We start from the raw sequence: 20,375 nt of genomic DNA, 5'->3' as shown, positions 1-20,375 counted from the left end.
CCTGCTCACTCTTCTGGTACAATTGCCCTAGCTCGAGCTATTCCATCATTTTCTCTCCTAGGGTTTCAGGAACTGTGAAGAGGAGAAAGTGATAGAATAGTAGGCTAGAATGATGGGGGATTAGGTGGTAGTGATGGGTTCGAGTGTTTGGGGATTTGACGGCTCGTGGAGGGGAGTGGTGGTGGTTGAGGCGACGGAGAGGGTGGAGTTGGCAGGAGCAGAGCTCGACTGCTCGAAGGAGGAAGATGAGAATTTGGGTAAGGTGCGTTTGGCTGAAGAGTATAGGTGTCAGGTGTTGTAGTGTTGAGCCGAACATCAAAATCTGATGCACATCGAAGCGAAAGCGTTGGATTATCAATTCTAGATTGATTCTAACGGCAATATGGAAGCAGGTCTTGAGCGACCGTTGGATGCGTGACACAACGAAACTGACGGCTCAAGATGGAGTTAGGTGCTATAGTGTTTGACAGGAGCTTCAGATTTTGATGCACTATGATGAAGCGACCGTAGGATGCTGAGATGATCCAATCTGACGGCTGAAGATGGAGGAGGGTATGGATATTGGAAATGGGTTTGGGTAAGGGTTTTGGACCTTGGGTATTCCAAGCCCATATCTTCTTTAAGAACAATTCTTCCTTGTTAAGCCCATTTCTAGCCTTTTGGTCTTGTGCACAACATTCCTCGCGGCTTCCTTGCGTAATTCCTCCCGACTTTTCACTACTTTTCTGCTCTTTTCGCTCCGCAATTCATCCAAACTTTATTTACAACCTAAAAATGCAAAATTAATTAATAAAAAAATATTTATTCTTGAAAACAATGAAAATACAGAATATGGGATAAAATGTAGAATTAATGCACAAAAGATGAGTTAAATGCCAAGAAAAATATATAGAAATATGCACTTTTTAGCACTCATCAGATAGGCATCGTAATCACCACCCCAACAGGAGACAGGATCATACATGCTTTGAGGTTAGAATTCAAGGGGCATACCAACAACATAGTTGAATATGAAGCAGTGGTGCATGCCCTTCAGTTGATAATAGAAATGGGCATAACTGACGTGCGTCTGACAAGCGATTCACAGCTGGTCATCCGAAAAATTGGGTTTCAATATAATGTTTATGACAGAACATTGTCAGCATACATGGAATTGGTGCAAACACTAGAATCACAAATCCCAAACATCAAATTCCGACACCTGGCAAGAAAGGAACTCAGGCACGCGGATGCCCTGGCCTACATATCATCGATGCTCAGAAACGAGGACGTCAAAGCAATCAAAGTAACCAGGATTTACGAGCCTTCAATTGATATTCAAGAACTCTGCGCTGCACACCAGAGGAACCACGCAGAAGAAGATATTGCAGATGATGACGTGGGAGAATTCATCGCGGATGATTTCCAAGAAGACGACATCATGGCTAAGGCAGATCAAGATGAAGACTTCAGCAAAGAAGAAGATTGGAGATCTGAGATTCATCTTTTCCTAAAAGAAATAATACTACCCTCGGATCTAAAGCAAGCTAGAAAAATACAGTCAAAGGCAGGAAGATATGATCTGAGAAAAGAAATTTCGTACAAAAAATCTTTTCTCGGACCATTATTACGTTGCCTATCCAGATACGAAGGACATTTGATTTTGAAAGACATACACCGCGGCGACGCAGGCAATCACAGCGGAATGAGATCCCTAGCAGATAAGGCGAAAACTCAAGGATATTACTGGCCAACAATGATACGAGACGCTGCAAGAATGTCACGAAGATGTGAAGAATGCCAGCGTTTCGCCAAAAAAATCCACGCACCCGCAACAATGTTGAACCCAGTAGACAGCCCTTGGCCATTCTCAAAATGGGGCATAGACATCGTGGGTCCCCTAATCGAAGGATCAGGGAAGAGAAGATTTTTGATAGTGGCCACAGACTATTTCAGCAAATGGGTAGAGGCTAAATCCCTGGCAAGGATCCGAGACGCAGATGTCTTCACATTCATTTTCAAAACATCATTTGCAGGTTTGGCATACCAGCTGAGGTTGTATCTGACAATGGCAAGCAATTCCAGGGAAAAAACATCGACTTACTCTTCGATACTTTCAAAATTCGAAAGAACAAGTCAACACCAATTTACCCTCAAAGCAATGGTCAGGCAGAAGCCACAAACAAAACCCTCGCATTCATCCTCAAAAAGCAGTTGGACGAATACAAGAAGCGTTGGTGTGAGCAACTACACAACGTTTTGTGGGCTTATAGGACAACTCAAAGATCAACCATGGGAGAATCCACATTCTTACTCACCTATGGAGCCGAAGCTATTATCCCAACAGAAATAATCATGCCAACTACGAAGACTGAAGCATGGGAGAAGAACCTCACAGCGGACATGATGTTGGAAAGGTTGGATGATCTAGAAGAGAGGAGGGAGGCAGCACTACAAAAAATGGAAAACTATCAAAGAATCTAGCAAGGGAGTATAATAAGAGGGTTAAGCTTAGAAATTTCGTAGAAGGGAAGTATGTGCTGAGGACCATTCCCCAATACCAACGAGAAAAGAAGTGGGGCAAATTAGCACCAACATGGGGGGGACCCTTCGTCATACATGATGTTGCAGGAAATGGGTCTTATTATCTGCGCAACCTAAAAGGGGAGTTCCTCAAACACCCATGGAATGCAAAATATCTCAAGCCATACTACCCGTGGAGGGAAACGCAGACCTGCATCTGCGTGAAGGGCGCCAGAAGAAGAAAACGACGCTTGTGATCGACATGTTTCTATCTCTGAGAGAGGAATAGCAAACCTCAACCTATCAATCAAGCAAACTTTTGGCAAAAAATAGTCACAATACATGGAGCAACATAGTAACAAGACGACTGCGTGTAAATATAACACCTCACGAGAACCCTACACCTGTAAATACAGCCTCCGCGTCAATACTTCATCCTCCTGTTTTTTACTATTTACTACCTCAGAGGTTCCATCAATGGAATTCTTCTAAATGTAACTCAACAACTGAATATACACTTTAACCCTCTTTCACCCGTGGATGTAGACACTCTGCTGTCGAACCACGTAAACACTGGTGTTAATTGTTGTTCTATTTTACTTGGGGAAAGTAGTCACCTACAATCTCTCGGGACTCCCCTATCAGCGTCTATAAGTGTAGGACCATGGGGAAGGCATCCAACAGAAAGAGATACCCAACCAATCTTATGGCAGCGGGTTGACGGAATGAACGTACATTCCAAAAAACTCATATCCTAGAACGCTGCTCCGACCCCCACCGTCTGGTAATCCTATGGCCCAGGATTAGCCAGCGGAGTGACAGGTCTTAAGACGTTCACGAAGATACACATATCTTCGGATTCTCACTCAAACACTTCGCTATCCCTGATTACATTCAGTTATATTCCAAATTAACCATAACAATATTTAAAAAAAAAAAAAAAAAAAGTCGGACAACACAAATAAAAGTTAAAACAATGATCAATTCGTTAAAAGTTGATTACAGGCTTGGCAATGATACACGGAAACAAGAAAATACAAAAGGAATCTCACGAAGCCTCATAATCAACAAAGATCAACTCTCTACAAAAATCTACTTGGATGGTTCAACCCCACCAGCAGGTTTAGCAATCTTCCCCTTCCGCATTGAAGGTACGCTCCCACCCGAGGAAGGCCCTAAAGAACCAGATGTAGGGGGCGGGGGTTTCTCACGGCGCGTATAGCTCTTGATAAGGCCATGCTCGGTCTTAAGATCATACTCGATGCTATCCAGAATTTTGTTAGTCTCTTCCACTAGTTGACACCGAGCCTTGTACGCAATAACAGTATTCACCATCTCAGCATTTGACAACAACGAGGAAAGGCGACTCACTTCCTTCGAAGCGGCTTGGGCAGCCTCGTCCCTTGTTGTAGCTAAACTTTTGTGATAATTAATTTGGCTTTCCTGATGCACTAATTGAGATTGAGCCTCCGCAAGATCTTCATTTGCAGTGCGAAGCTGTCCCTGGATCTATGCAAGGAAAAGAAAAATGCAGATGGTTAGGTCCAGGAAATTACAGAATCACACTCGATAGTATAAGCATATACCTTCCACTCTCGCCGAAGCTATTTCATATTCGTTAACAACAGCATCACGGGCTTCATCAAGATTTCTCTCAGACTCAGCTTGGCGTACCACATCATCCCTAGACGCAGCTAAAGCTTTGCTAAGAGCACCAGCCTCAGCCCTAGCGTCATCTCTCTCCCTAGCAAGACGCTGAATGTAATCTTTAACATCAGAAGACTGAGAAGAACGAGCTTGACGCAATTCTTCTTCCAAGAGATTGATTTTAGCTTCCAATGATGAGACCTGTTCTCGGGATTCACGAAGATTATCACGCGTCCGCAACAACGTTCCATTAAACAAACGACGATCATTGTTATATTGTTCTGCATATCAATCATTTGGACTCGTCTGACCCGCCACTCCTCTGCCCGAGCATTATGTTCATCGGCACGAGCATTCCACTTATCAGCATCGCTCTTTATCTTCTCTACCAACTCTGCGATGCGAGATTTCTGACGCTGCCGCTCTTTTCGAAGCCATACTAACTCAGGAACTCCACCCACTGAAGATAGGGTGGGGGAGGGAGACTCAGACAGAACATTGATTATAGTAAAGGACAACAGCAAGGAAGAGAACAGATAATCAAACCTGTAACAGCCAAAGAATTATTTTTGGCCTCCTCCAACTCACTACGAGCCATAGCAAGATCCAAGCGAAGCTTCTCCTCCTCCTTGCCTTGTTGCTCCTTAGCCTTGAGGAGACTCTTCAACTCACATCTCCCTATCCCTATCAGCAATGACAGTCTCAGCCGCAGTAAGCTCCTCTTCCCGAAGACGAAGCTTAGCCTCCAACTTAAGGGATTTGGCCTTAAAAACTGGCACAACATGTGATTTCAATGCTCACTACTCATCATCTGCGAATCAGAAGATTAGAAAACCCTGACTCTAAAAATTGCTAAAAATTGATACAAGGCAAAATGATAAGAGAACTCACCTATAACATCCGTTGTTGGGGAAATCCATACTGATACCCATCAGCCAATGCCATCATATCAGCAACAGTCGAGGGAGCTTCGACTACTAGAGCAGCCTCTAAGGCCCGAAGATTCTTATCCCACGCTTCTGCAACCTGGTCCTCGGGAGACAATTGCATCATCTTACGGGTATAGGCATCAAATTTCTTCTCACCCTCCACCATAGGAGCTGGATTGGGTAAGAACATCAAGTTCTTCTTTTTAAACCAAGCTAAGATGGCATCATCACCCTCAAGGATCAGTGACTGAGGAAAATCATCTCCAGAAGACCCAACCGAGGCCTTACCCATGTCCGTGAATTTAGCACCCGAAGAGTTCGAGGCTACTCCCGCATCCAAATCTGGAAGGTCTCTAACACCGCTCCCCTCTGGAACATCACTAGCATCCACGACTCACTTTCCCTTTACATCCGCCTTGCTAGAGTTACCAAGAACATCCAAATCATCGTTTGGGGAAAGCAGGTTGAACTCAGAAGCCAGGCCCAGGGCAGCGTTTATGTCAAAACTATCCTCCGCAGAATAAATCCGACCAAAGGAAAACTCCTGAGACATAAAAGGAATTTCACCACCAACACCCTCATCACCAAGGCCAGTGTTATCATCACCAGCATCACTGCAACCCTCAGGATTAGCTTCGGCACCAGCATCATGACAACCTGCGGGATTAATTTCACCACCAATACCGCCGCCACCAGCGGTAGTATTCCCCTCAACAAATTCTTCATCATCATGACCTGGAGGGGATGTATCAGTACGCTCTTCCATATCAGACATATCTTCATCCTCTTCAAGCTCAGTCACATGACTGTTAACTTCTTCATAAACCTCCGCCTCCTCGATTGTTGCGGTGGTGGACTGCTTGGGATTTATCCTCGTCTTCTTCGTCGCCTAAAAATACAAGGCACAAGAATAAAAATCCCTGACTTTGAAAAGAATTAAAACTGCCTCAACTAGGACAAGGCATATGGAAATCTTACCTTGACAACCGCAGCATTCTTCGCCTGAAGATCAGCATCGGAACTCTCTTCGTCATCTCCATCAACAACATCGAGGGCATATTGGAAACTCATGCCCTCAAAATTAAAATGCCAGGGACGGAAATTCCCATAACGAGCATGAGGAGACGCACGTATCTGGCTATCTGCGGTAGGACGCCATCCTTGCGGACCTGGAACCCACCCCCAAGCCCAGGGACCAACAACCTCAATAACAGTTGCGTGCCATTCATAGTCATGATCACGCTTGATCCGCTCACGAGTAGGAAACACCAGTTTGTTAGTAAAATTCTCTGTACCCGGGACGTACTTCACCTTAGCACCACTTACTTCACTTAGAAGGCGGATCTCACCACGAGGAGCGGCAATATTCCGAAGACTCACACTCCACGGTTTACGATTCCTACTGTTAACATAGTCACTGAAAAACTTGTTAAAATTCTCAGGCGTATACCACTCCCTTTCCTCAGGATTGGGAACATAAAGAGTCATCATTGTCTCTCCTTTGCTCCGAAGATAACACTCCCTCAGTGCACGAAGATAATTCCCATGAAGTTGGGAAATAGAGCGACAGTGTGTGTTCTTCGAAGAACCCTCTCGACCAGCCAGCACATCATAATAAAAAGAATCCCCAGACTTGTACAAAGGCAACATAAGACCCGCTTCAAAGGCCCCCACCATGGCCAGCAGATGAAATTCATCAAACTTATATGTCGATATCATCTCATAAGTAATATCATCATCAGCAGCGTAAAAACGAACATCGAATAGCTGAAGACCATGCTTTTCCTTGAAAACCTCCAGATCAATATTTTTGAAGGTCACTTTCTTCTCCCCAACAGCGACGCTACGAATTTCCTGAGAAATATCTTCCTCCTCCACGGGATCAGGCGCAGAACCCTTCGAAGGTTTTCTCTCGGAAGCTTTCCTCTTAGGATGAACCTTAGATACATCAGTCTTCGAAACCACTTCTTTCGAAGACCTCCCCTTGGGTTGAGACACTTGAGGGGGAGGTAGAGGATGTTGATGAGACGCGGAAGGAGGCGCCACTGACCGAAGAGGTAGGACATCCCGCGTTCTCTTAGGATCATCACGAGGATTAACTAAGGGACGAGAAACAACATACCGGGAGCCAGGAGCCTCTTTTGGCGGGTCCCGCTTCTGCGTATTCCCTCTATATGACTCACCCCTCTTAGAAGATAAGTGCCTCTGAACAGAAGAAGACGAAACCCTATGAACGCGGGCATCACCTTCGGAAGATTTAGACGAACCTCCACCAGGCGGAGAAACATCAGGATCCCTACGCGGAGGAGATCTACGCGGACTAGGCGGTGGAGTTTGATAAGAAACCCGCGGACGGTCAGCCATGTCTGCGTAGTACACAAACAAGTTTCAGATTTCCGCGAAGACAAAACAGAAATCAAAAAACCCAATTTCATCCAGTTCTTCATAATCATGAACCAGATGGAAAATAAGAACAAACCCTAAATAAAAGGGGAAATAACAAATTGGGGCAAGCATATACGAAGGAAGAAATCATTACTGTTTGTAATAACGAACATGGGCAATCATACACACACTTATATATATGTTCTTCATCACAAACACATACAACAACAGTTCATCAAAAGATAATCAAGACACAGTAAAACCACCTACCTATAAACAAAAAATTAAGCTGAAAGCCTCGACGAACAGTAGCAGCAGCAGAAAACCTCGGCGAACAACAGTAGCAGCAACAGAAAACCTCGACGAACAATAGTAGCAACAGCAGAAGAAAACTTTGAGGAGCAACAGTAGCAGCAGCAGCAGCAGCAACAACAACAACAGTTAATAACAAGGATACAAAAGCAGAGAACAAAGAATGAAAATTCCGAGGAAAGAGAAGGAATGAAATTTATGATTAGAGAATTTTCACATTCCTTCTCATATATATATGCAAAGAGAGTAATACGTTCTTCCACTACCCAAGAAGAAGTTATTACAAATAGTGGGGAACGTGCCCTAAAATCTAGGAAAATAGTAAAGAGGAGATGAAGAGAGTAACACGTTTTTTCTTCCCACTTCGACTAACCGCCCAGTAGGAGGAAAAAGGGCAAATTGTAGGTACACATTTCATCTTCGGCCACGTGCCCACAAAGACACACGTGGAGGACATGCGACTAAGGACATCAAGATATGATATCACGCGTGGACAGCCAAGAGTCACTTTATCCTATACCTAGAAAGATCTAAGATCTACGGCTGGGGATAGTCAGACTGACGCAGAAAAGACAGGGGCAGAGGACATCTGTCTATCGCGGACAAACATCTCAACTACCCGCATTAAATACCCTCAAACAGCATACGTGTCAGTCAGCCTGTATTGGAAGCGCATATAATACTGCGTATCCAGACAGAACACGCAGATGCAGCCGAGAACCCAAAGACTTCTGCGTGAGTGGCACAAAACACAAGAGGATAAGGTTATAACGGGCTTCAGAAGTGGACCCCATGTAACCTCCCTATAAATACCCCTCTCTCCCAAGTGAAGAGGGAGGCCGAAAAACATTGAGAGGAGAATAGGAGAGAGACAGAGAGATAGTGAAAGTGTAAGTGAAGTTCCTCCTGCTACGCAGGCTTATATTGGTCTCAAAGTCATTCGACTATTTCTGTAACCTTCATACATATAATGAAAAACCCAAACCCGTAGACAGAGATCTGAGTGATGAATCATATAAGTTAATCGTTTCATCTATATTCATGCATTTATACTTTATATATTCAATTCGATACTTATGGTATATCATGTTCGTACATTTTATATTTCATCCACTATTTATCTTATTGTATGAGTCAAGAACAATGATTTTAGTTGATGAGACGAGGAAGAGTATTAGAACTAAGAGTCAAGGATTCGACATAACCTATCCATTCCCCTCAGGCGCAACTTATTTACTGTATTGTCATGAGTCTGCACGCATTATTTGTGAATACTCAGATGACACCAGATCTTTGTATTCACAGAAGGTAAGGTTCAAACTGTGCTTCCCAAATGAATAGATTCATTTGATCTAGTTTGACAACAATAACATTTTGCAGAACTGTCATGGACATCTTAAATAAAGAGTTTAAAGAAAATGTGGTACAGTGATAAGTGTATATTGTATTAAGTTGAAGAGGTGGTGGAGAAGGTTATGCTGGAAAAGGAAGAGGGAGTAGAAAAGAGGTTATTGGGTCGATGTTAGGCTAATACCAAATTAAGATTGATGGGTTCTCAATCGATGAGAAGAATCCTAAGAACAATAATATTTATACAAGATTGTTAGGATTACACTTTCGATTACGAGCTCGGTATAACATATTTATAAAATCAATATAGAGAAATGAAAGGGGAAACTTTAATTCTTTGGTGAAATAGGTTATAAAAGAGATATTGTTATACATCTTCCAACAAAAGATAACTGAATAGTTTATGAAAAATCGGGGAATATATTCGACCGATACTGAAAGTTGTAAATGTGAATTGTTTTTTTTTTTTTTTTGTTGATGGTTTGGAACGGTGGTCTTGGGGTACATCTTTACCTCCTTATAAGAGCATCTCCAACAGAGGGTGAGAATTTTATTTTCTGTTGACACATAGGATTTAGACCCTCATTTAGATTAAATCCATCTTCAACAGTAGGTCCTATAAAATAGGAAGGGTATCAAAATAAATATGGAGGTCTCAGAGAAAGTCTTATTTAAACCTTAGGAGTGACCTCCGTGTCATCTTTTGACTATTTTTTTAATTATTATTTTTAAATAAATTTTTCTAAACCAATAGGAAAAAAGAAATCACTTTTATCTTTGTCCAAAAAAATAAATCTTAAAACTAAGACTCCACACTACTGGAGATGGTTTATGAGAAAAACATTACTCTTTTTGGTAGATATATATAACCCCACAAATAAGGATCTAAATACAAATTCCACGTAGGATTTGTAGCACCCACTGTTGGAGATGCTCTAAGGAGTTATCTCTAGTGCATACATATACCGCCTTGGGGAAAGAGCCTGTCTACCTGTTTGCTATTGTTTCTGACAATGAAAAAGTTAAGGGTCCATTTGGACGACACATAGAAACTTCTGCACAGAAGGTTATGGGACGGAAATTGGGTCATCCCGTGGAGGTATATTATCTCATGAAGATAATGATTACAACTAAAAAGCATCTATGTATGCATATAAATAAGTGTGTGATGACACCATCTGTCCATTGTATTTTAGATCTAGGCTCAAGTTACGGTCTCTACCATGCCCTATCTTGGGATCACTCTGCAGGTTTTGATTACTATCGGCTAATACGATGCAACACCAGCAACTCAGCTCCGCCACATCACCAACAACCACAACTCCCATCCACGCGTAAAAAGCTGAAATCAGGGAACAAAGATATTAGTCACAACTTTACCAACCAACCTGAGAATTACCGTAATTTTCAACCAGTACTTACTTTTGTGTTTTTTGTCCCTATGATTTTAGTTAAGTTTATTAGTAGTATTAAGGATAGCTTAGGTTCTGCGAATCATCATCAACATGATCCAAGTATGCAAGTTTCACATCAACAACAACTACAAAAGGTGCTCTTAGAAGGTGGGGACAAGAGCCATACACCACACCACAACAACAACAACTACCAATCCACCAAAACCTCAGCTACAAAATCATCAACAACATCAACGGATCATTTCATTGTATTGAAGTATCCTTTAAACTTTAGGCTATTCTTGTGGATAGTCATTGAAGAAGGTTTTATAACCTTCACACTCCAGATCTACCTCCATCACTCCATCAACAACTATTTGGCTAACTGTAACTGTTATGGTCTACACCAACTGTGGATCCACACACCTGAACCCGGAAATAATCAAGATTGTAACGAAACTATGCAGGTACCAGGAATCAAAGTTCGCAACAACATCCATACTACCAAAGGGATAAGATATAATCGAACAAGACGGTCAGAAATTGATGCTTATAATTGGGAATTAGTTATGCTAATGTCTTATTTACCGATTGTAAAGACCGGGAATGCTACATTTCTAAAATATGTAATCCTTGAATACGTTTAAATAAAAATCTCCTTTAAAAAAAGAAAAAAGAAAAGCCATCGAATTTGTTATCAAAGCTGCACCTAAATAGACTCTTATCATGCACTCGAAAGCGTGATAGTGAAACTTAGTAATTTGGTTCCATTTCCATAGCTAACAAAATCTGACCCCCTTCCTTCTCTCCCCTTTCCTGAGTAAGTTGGTTCCATAGTAATTTGGTCTGGGGTGTTGCCATAACCTAATTGATGAAAATGGAAAAAAATGAGTCTCTCACCGTCGTCGTCATCACTCTCCGATTCTCACTCCGCATCAATTCTTCTCCCACATCATCATCCGCTCATCTTCTCTCTCTTTCCCTTTTGTTTTTTTTCCACTTTTGGTTTTGTGATCAAAATTTAGACACTCTGTTTGATGTCATAATCCAGATTATGTCTAATTATGATCGGTTTAGATTTCATCTCTTTCCTTGTCTATCTACCAACAGCTATTCTTCTGCAATCTCTCAAACCTTGATCAATTCATCATCATTTTTTTTGTGTCCTTGTTTCAAGTAGTAGTGCATTTAATCAAATAAGGGGAGCTTACACTTTTTTTTTTGTGAGCTCTCCCTTTTTACGTCCTCATTCTATTCATGGTTTTATTCAAAATGCGCACAATTTCCATTGAGAATTGAAGAAGCGGACAAGAAAAAGGATTTTAGGTGTTTCTCGGACAAAATTGGTGGTTCAAGAGGCATTAGCATGCATTTTTGTGTTTGACAAACGAGGGATTTCTTCGGCATTTGCATTCTCTTCTCTGGTATGCTTTTCTTACACAAACTGTCATCTTAAACATGCCAAGAGATCTAACTCTATTTTTATTCGTATCTTTTTAGTGTGGAGGAGATCATTGTTCTTGTAGTATTATTGTTAATATTTTAAAAACATGTCAATGGATCCGGCCTGTTTATGCATTTTTAATGCTGTCTATTTAGAAAAAATTCATCATCTGGTAAAACTTCAGTCACGGTGATTTTTTGATTTTTTTTTTTTACCAGAGGTGGCTAAAGTGGATATAATTAGTGCTGCTTATGTCGAAATTTCCCTCGCCTGAACCTCGAGAACGTGTTTCACCATCTTCTCCCCGACAAATGTAACTAGTTTGTGTTCATGCTGAATTATCATTGTTTGCTCCAAGTCGGATAGACAACTTCTCATACTATGGCAACATTTTATAAGTTCATGCGTCCAGACAGGGAAGACAATTTTAATAAGTAAACCATTTTCTTGTCAGGGATTTAAATGGAACATCACCAATGGATAATCCAGAAAGTACAACAGCAAGGGTTGCTCAATTTGTTGAGCAGCTGCATGCCAAAATGTCTTCACCACATGAAAAGGAGCTTATTACAGCACGATTGCTTGGTATTGCCAGAGCAAGAAAGGATGCAAGGACGGTTATTGGTTCGCATCCACAGGCAATGCCACTGTTCGTGTCAATTTTGAGAAGTGGAACAACCGTAGCGAAACTTAATGTTGCTGCAACTTTGAGTGCTCTTTGCAAGGAAGACAGTTTACGTCTAAAGGTGCTTTTGGGAGGATGCATACCCTCTTTACTGTCACTACTTAAGTCTGAATCTTTCGATGCCAGGAAAGCTGCTGCAGAAGCTATCTATGAAGTGTCGTCTGGAGGTCTGTCAGATGATCATGTAGGCATGAAAATATTTGTTACTGAAGGTGTAGTTCCCACATTATGGGAGCAGCTCAATCCAAAAAACAAGCAGGACAAAGTGGTAGAGGGATTTGTTACTGGGGCTTTGAGAAACATTTGTGGAGACAAGGACGGATATTGGAGGACCACACTTGATGCAGGGGGAGTAGAGATCATTATGGGTCTTCTTTCTTCTGATAATATCACCGCCCAATCAAATGCAGCTTCTCTATTAGCTCGTTTGATGTTGGCTTTTCCAGATAGCATCCATAAAGTTATCGACGCAGGAGTTCTTAAAATCTTGCTTCGTTTGATAGGACGGGAAAATGATATTTCAGTTCGTGTTAGTGTTGCCGACGCATTGGAGTCATTTTCCTCAAAATCAACCACGGGAAGGAAAGCTATGGTTGATGCAGACGGGATACCTATTCTGATTGGAGCTGTTGTAGCTCCTTCTAAAGAGGGCATACAAGGTGAGGGCGGCCGATTACTACAGGGACATGCTACACGTGCACTAGCAAATATTTGTGGTGGAATGCCAGCTTTAATACTTTATCTTGGAGACTTGTCTCAATCGCCTCGTTTATCTGCTCCGGTTGCTGATATAATTGGAGCACTTGCTTATACATTGATGATCTTTGAGCAAGATACTAATAAGGAGGAGGCATCATTTGATGTAACTCAATTAGAAGATATTCTTATGATGCTGTTGAAGCCTCGGGATAATAAGCTAGTTCAAGAGCGTGTTCTTGAGGCCTTAGCAAGTCTGTATGGTAATACCCACATCTCAAAGTGGCTTAATCATTCAGATGCCAAGAGGGTTCTCACTGGGTTGATAATTACAGTTTCTACTGATGTTCAAGAGTTCCTGATACTCTCTTTGACAAGCTTGTGTAGTGATGGAATAGGGGTTTGGGAGGCCCTTGAAAAGAGAGAGGGAATTCAATTGCTGATATCGTTGTTGGGATTATCAAGTGAGCAACATCAAGAGCATGCTGTTGCATTGCTAGCAATTTTGACCGACCAAACTGATGATAGTAAGTGGGCAATCACTGCTGCAGGTGGAATCCCTCCACTTGTGCAGTTATTAGAAACGGGGTCACTGAAAGCAAGAGAGGATTCTGCACGTGTGTTGTGGAATTTGTGCAGTCATAGTGAAGATATTCGTATCTGTGTCGAAAGTGCAGGAGCAATTCCAGCTTTCTTATGTCTTCTTAAAAGTGGTGGATTTGGAGGACAAGAAACTTCTGCGAGGGCACTCACAAAGCTTATCAGATCAGCGGACGCTGCTACTCTTAATCAGTTGCTAGCTTTGCTGTATGGGAACACACCACGCTCAAAAGTCCACATTGTCAGGGTGTTGGGTCATGTCCTCAATATGGCATCCCACGAGGATCTTGTGCAGAAGGGAGCACCTGCTAATAAAGTCGTTAAGTCCCTTGTCGAGGCTCTCGAGTCATCGAATAAAGAATCTCAAGAGAGTGCTGCTTCTGTCTTAACAAACCTATTTGATAGCAGGCAGGATATTTCTGATAGTCTTGGGGTTGACGAAACTATTCATCCTCGTATGAAGCTTTTGACAAGCAAAACTCAGGAAGTTAATACACAATCAGCTAAGGGATTGAGAAAAATACCCCAATCAAGTGTACCCAGATCAACTCGTTCTGCCAGTGTAATGCAGAGTTCAACAAATATAAATGATACAAACAAAAAGTACGAAGGGGATGTTAAGTCCCTTATCAAGATTGCAAAAACTTCTTCTATTGGTTCAGCTGAGACTGCAGTTGCTTCCCTCGCTAACCTTCTTTCTCATCCTCACATTGCTGAAGAAGCTCTAGCAGGAGATGTTATATCTGCTTTGACCAGAGTGTTCGGAGAAGGGACATCGGAAGGTAAGAGAAACGCAGCACGTGCCCTTCACCATCTGATGAACCATTTCCCTATAGATGAGGTGCTTAGTGGTAATGCTCAACGTCGTTTTGTTGTTCTTGCACTTGTTGATTCTTTATCCTCTATGGACTTGGATGAACCTGATTCTGTTGACGTTCTAGACGTGGTTGCCATGCTGGCTAGGACTAAAGATGCTGTGAACTTCTCTTGTCCACCATGGTCTGTCTTTACTGAGGTTCCATCAAGTTTAGAGGCATTAATCCGGTGCCTCGCTGAAGGCCTTCCTCCAGCACAAGATAAGGCAATTGAGATACTTTCGAGGGTCTGTAGTGATTTACCAGTTTTGCTTGGCGATCTTTTGGTTGGAACAATTAGGTGCATCACTTCCTTAGCGAATAGGATAATGAACTCATCTAGTTTGGAAGTAAGAGTTGGAGGGTCAGCATTACTTATTTGTGCTACTAAGGAACATAAGCAGCAATCAATGAGTGCCCTGAATGCATCTGGCTTTATGAAACCTCTCATTTATTCCCTAGTAGATATGATGAAGATAAACTCTAGTTGTGCTTCTCTTGAGATTGAAGTCAAAACTCCTAGAGGTTATATAGAAAGAACGTTTTTTGACGAAGGTTGTGATTTTGAAGTCCCTGATCCAGCAACTGTTTTGGGGAGTACAGTTGCCTTGTGGTTATTGTCTATAATTTCTTCATTTCATAAAAAGAACATTCTTACTGTCATGGAAGCAGGTGGTTTAGAAGCTCTCTATGATAAGCTTACTAGTTACACCTCCAATCCACAGGTATGGCATTGTCTGGTTTATTCTTGCAAGATAAGCACAAAACTTGACTAGTGTGCTTTGCATGTTAATCTTCAAATCGTCTCAATCCATGCAGTTTTTCTTTGATAACATAAATTTAACGATTTTCTTTATTTGTGAACCAGCAGAATGAATTTGGAGATACAGAGGGTATTTGGATTAGTTCTTTGCTATTATCTATTTTATTCCAGGATGCTACTGTGGTGATGTCTCCTGCTACGATGCGCATCATACCTTCACTTGCTTTTCTCTTAAGGTCTGACGAAATTATTGATCGATACTTCTCTGCACAAGCAATGGCCAGTCTTGTAAATGGTGGAAATAAAGGAATACATATGGCAATTGCAAATTCTGATGCAGTTGCTGGTTTGATTAGCCTCATTGGTTATATAGAATCAGATATGCCCAATCTTGTAGCACTATCTCAAGAATTTTCACTTTTACGCAATCCTGATAGAGTTGTTCTGGAGCACTTATTTGACATTGAAGATGTAAGAGTTGGATCTATTGCGAGGAAGTCTATACCTCTTCTAGTAGACCTTTTGAGACCAATGCCAGATAGACCAGGTGCTCCTCCATTTGCTGTTTCCCTTCTGATCCGTATCGCTGAGGAGAATGATGAGAATAAACTGGCTATAGCCGAAGCTGGAGCTCTAGATGCATTACCTAAATATCTGTCTTTGAGTCCTCAAGACTCAGCTGAGACTACCGTAGTTGAACTACTGAGGATTTTGTTTATGAACCCTGAACTGATTTGCCATGAAGCGTCCATCAGTTCCTTGAATCAACTGATTGCTGTTCTACGTTTAGGGTCAAGAAGCGCTAGATTCAGTGCTGTTAGGACACTCCATTTACTTTTTGATGCTCAGAGAATTAGAGACAGTGAATCAGCAAAGCAAGCCATACAACCATTAGTTGACATGCTTGATGCTGGTGGATCAGAGAAAGAACAACAAACTGCTCTCCTAGTTTTGATAAAGTTGACTTCCGGAAATTCTTCAAATGCAGTAGCATTAGCAGATGTCGAAGGAGATCCACTTCACAGCCTGTGCAAGGTTTTATTATCCGCCACCTCTTCATTGGAGCTGAAGAGAGATGCTGCACAGCTCTGCTTTATTTTGTTCAGCAACAAAAAAGTGCGAGCTACTGAAACCGCCTCGGAATGTATAAAACCCCTTCTGTTATTAATGCAATCAAATTCAACTTCTGCAATGGAGTCGGGTGCCTTGGCTTTTAATAGGCTGTTGGATGACGAGCAACAGGTAGAACTTGCAGCATCTTCTTATGAAATCGTGGATCTTCTTGTTGGATTGGTTTCTAGTAATAACAATCGTCTTACAGAGGCTTGCATCAGCATTCTTATAAAGTTGGGGAAAGATCGCACTCCTTGCAAACTCGATATGGTGAAAGCAGGAATAGTTGAAAACTGTCTAGAGTTACTTCCTAATTCACCTGGGTCTCTATGCTCCATGGTTGCAGAGTTGTTCCGAATATTAACTAATAGTAGCGGGATTGCGAGAAGTCCTGCTGCTGCAAAAACTGTTGAACCTCTTTTCATCCTTTTACCGCGTCCAGATATCGACATGTGGGGACAGCATAGTGCCTTGCAAGCACTAGTAAATATTCTGGAGAAGCCCCAAAGCCTTTCAACCTTGAGATTAACTCCTAGCCAAGTAATTGAACCTTTGATAGCGTGTCTACAGTCCCCTTCACAAACCATTCAACAACTTGGTACCGAAGTACTATCACATCTTTTAGCACAGGAACGTTTTCAACAAGATATTACCTCACAAAATGCAGTTGTGCCTCTTGTTCAGCTTGCTGGAATTGGGATACTGAACTTGCAGCAAACGGCAATTAAGGCCTTAGAGAGTATCTCCAGGAGTTGGCCAGAGGTTGTTGCTTTTGCCGGGGGTATCTTTGAGTTTTCCAAAGTTATTATTCAGGATGACCCTCAGCCTTCTCATGAATTATGGGAATCTGCTGCGTTGGTTCTGTCAAATATTTTGCGGTTCAATACGGAGTACTACTTCAAAGTTCCTTTGGTAGTCCTTGTGAGAATGTTGCACTCCAACATGGAGAGTACAATAACTCTAGCGCTGAATGCTTTAATAGTTGTCCAAGAGGGTACTGATGCTTCAAGTTCTGAACTCTTGGCCGAGGCTGGTGCCGTGGATGCACTGCTGGACCTTTTAAGGTCCCACCAATGCGAAGAAATATCTGGAAAACTACTTGAAGCTTTGTTTAATAATGCGAGGGTGAGAGAAATGAAGGTCACAAAGCTTGCTATAGCACCATTATCTCAGTATCTGCTGGATCCAGAAACCAAATCGCAACCCGGTAAGCTTCTTGCCGCACTTTCTCTTGAGGACATATTCCAGCACGAAGGACATGCTAGATCCAGAGATTCAGTATCCGCATGTCGAGCACTATTGAGGTTACTTGAGGACCAGCCGACTGAGCCCATGAGCATGGTAGCTGTGTCTGCACTGCAAAACTTGGTTAAGCACAGTAGGACAAACAAACGAGCGGTTGCAGAAGCAGGTGGGATATTGATAATACAGGGATTGCTACTGTCATCAAATTCAGAAATTGCTGCACAGGCAGCACTGCTGGTTAAATTCCTATTTTCCAATCACACGCTCCAAGAGTATGTTTCAAATGATTTGATCAGGTCTTTGACAGGTATCTATATAATTTTGATTACATAGTTGTATTCCTAGAAGTGGCAAACAGAGATCTGGTTGCTACATTAATTGCTTATCATATATAAACTGTTTGCTTAATGATTCTCACAAATTTAGCAGAATTAAATATATATTGAAAGAAGATTTATACAGTTAATATCATTGAGTCTTCTAATATTAAATGATGGTTGTGCAGCTGCAGTCGGGAAAGAGTTCTCTGCAACAAGTATAAATGAAGAGGTCTTGTCAACCATAAAAGTGATATTCAGTAATTTCCCTAAGCTGCATGCATCAGAAGCGGCAACCCTCGTCATTCCTCACTTGGTTGTAGGACTGAAGACTGGGACTGTAGCTTCCCAGGAGTTGGTGTTGGATATTCTATGCATATTAAGACATTCATGGTCATTCATTCCTACAGATATTTCTAAGGCTCAAGCCATGGCTGCTGCAGAAGCTATTCCGATATTCCAATTACTAATGAAAAGTTGTCCACCAAGTTTTCATGAGAGAGTAGATGCCCTTTTGCATTGCTTACCTGGTTGTTTAACTGTCACTATCAAGCGTGGATGCAACTTGAAGCAGAGTGTTGGTACCACAAATTCCTTTTGCCGGTTGACGATAGGAAATGGTCCTCCAAGGCAAACTAAAGTAAGCACGACAAAACTTTTTTTCTTCTTTTTTTGTTCCCGAAAACATTTAAGAGGATTGCTCTTGTTCTTAAAACACCATTACAGCTGTATCGAACTAATGTTTGCTGATATGGACTTTGTTGTTGTGGGTGCTCTTAAAATTCTTTCTGAATTTTGCGACGTTGGTTACCTAAAAATTACGATCTTTTTGCTGTATAGGTAGTGAGCCACAGTACAAGTCCAGAATGGAAGGAAGGGTTCACTTGGGCATTTGATGTACCACCAAAGGGACAGAAACTTCAGATTATATGCAAAAGCAAAAATACATTTGGGAAGGTATGTGATAAACTTAGCTTCACCAATTATTATCCCGTTCCAAGGCTCGTGGTTTATTTAACAGTATGATGGAAATAGTGGTGTTGTTGGTTGCAGTCAACTCTTGGGAGAGTAACACTACCGATAGACAGAGTCGTAATAGATGGAGTACATAGTGGAGTTTTCAGCTTAAAGAGCGACAGCAATAAGGATGGGTCATCTAGAACACTTGAAATTGAGATCACCTGGTCTAACAGGATAACAAACGATAAGATTCGAAAATGAAATGGAAGTAGTCATTTGTGGAGTATTTTTCTCAGGAATTAGGGAGCCAAAAGGGACTAGAATTGTTGTATCCAACTGTGTTGCAGTTTGATTTGGGTAAAATTGATTTGGTTGTAATTGTGACTAGTAGTTTTTTCTTTTAGGTTTCAGTTTTGTAGTTGTGAAATGAGTAAGCTGCCAGTGTCAGTTGATGTGTAAATGTAATTTGTATTTAAGTTCAGAGGTTAAAGCATATAATGGTTTAAATGTCCTACGGAGTTAGAGTAAAGGAGACAAATAGATGGTGCTAACGATCTAAACGATGAGCATGGTAGAAATTGTTTGGCAATAGGAGAAAAATTTCCAGGCACTAAGAGCTTGCTGTAGCACAGGTCATAAAAACAAAAACAAAATAAATATCGACATACATTTTGGCAACTTTTGTTTTAAAGATTCATTGGCACAGTTCTACATTTGTTACTATAAGGCCTAGTGCAGTGGAGCTCCAACACTCAAAATTCAAGCGAAGGCACTTCACTAGAATTCGACATCCACAAGAGTCGAGCCTTATTTTCTTTTTTCATTTAATTTCAATCACTGAGTGCATTCCCTCACACTAATAAAAAGCCCGGTTAAATTGGGGCCTAACTGTGATTAATTGGGGCCTGCGACTAAAAAAAAAAGAGGTCATTAAAAAATAATCTCTAGAAGCCCCTTATCCTCCTATTTGTGTTAATGGTTAATATGCCCTTATTCATTAGTGATGATTAATTAAGTTAATATTAATTAGTGTTTGAGTTTGATTATAGTGTTAGGATTAGAGTAGAAATTCATTTCCTCTTTTAAGGTTTGGAGGGAAAGAAGAAGTAGAGAGAAAAAAGAAAAAGCTAGGGTTTGTGATTTTCTTCGCAAAAATGAAACTTTATAGTGACGATGAAG

The 20,375-nt window shown here is 41.4% G+C and overlaps 1 protein-coding gene across 5 annotated transcripts; it reads left to right on the top strand.

Moving 5' to 3' along the window:
* Positions 1–11,277: 11,277 nt before the first annotated feature.
* LOC113346481 (protein CELLULOSE SYNTHASE INTERACTIVE 3-like) lies at positions 11,278–19,705 on the top strand. Of its 5 annotated transcripts, none has more exons than XM_026590032.1 (7): positions 11,278–11,943; positions 12,182–12,276; positions 12,418–15,523; positions 15,667–18,226; positions 18,425–18,876; positions 19,077–19,193; positions 19,272–19,705. In XM_026590032.1, exons 2-7 carry the CDS (start codon positions 12,215–12,217, stop codon positions 19,455–19,457), a joined length of 6,483 nt encoding a protein of 2,160 aa, XP_026445817.1. In that variant the 5' UTR covers positions 11,278–11,943; positions 12,182–12,214; the 3' UTR covers positions 19,458–19,705. The 5 variants fall into 5 exon arrangements, with proteins under 5 accessions (XP_026445817.1, XP_026445821.1, XP_026445818.1 ...); XM_026590033.1 differs by having other exon boundaries at positions 11,279–11,943; positions 15,670–18,226; XM_026590034.1 differs by having other exon boundaries at positions 11,279–11,943; positions 19,290–19,705.
* Positions 19,706–20,375: the final 670 nt, after the last annotated feature.

Source organism: Papaver somniferum, unplaced genomic scaffold (genome assembly GCF_003573695.1).
Source record: "Papaver somniferum cultivar HN1 unplaced genomic scaffold, ASM357369v1 unplaced-scaffold_99, whole genome shotgun sequence".
Classification (NCBI taxonomy): Eukaryota; Viridiplantae; Streptophyta; class Magnoliopsida; order Ranunculales; family Papaveraceae; genus Papaver; species Papaver somniferum.
Note: the sequence above shows the minus strand (reverse complement) of the source record. Positions and strands in the feature narration are given on the sequence as shown.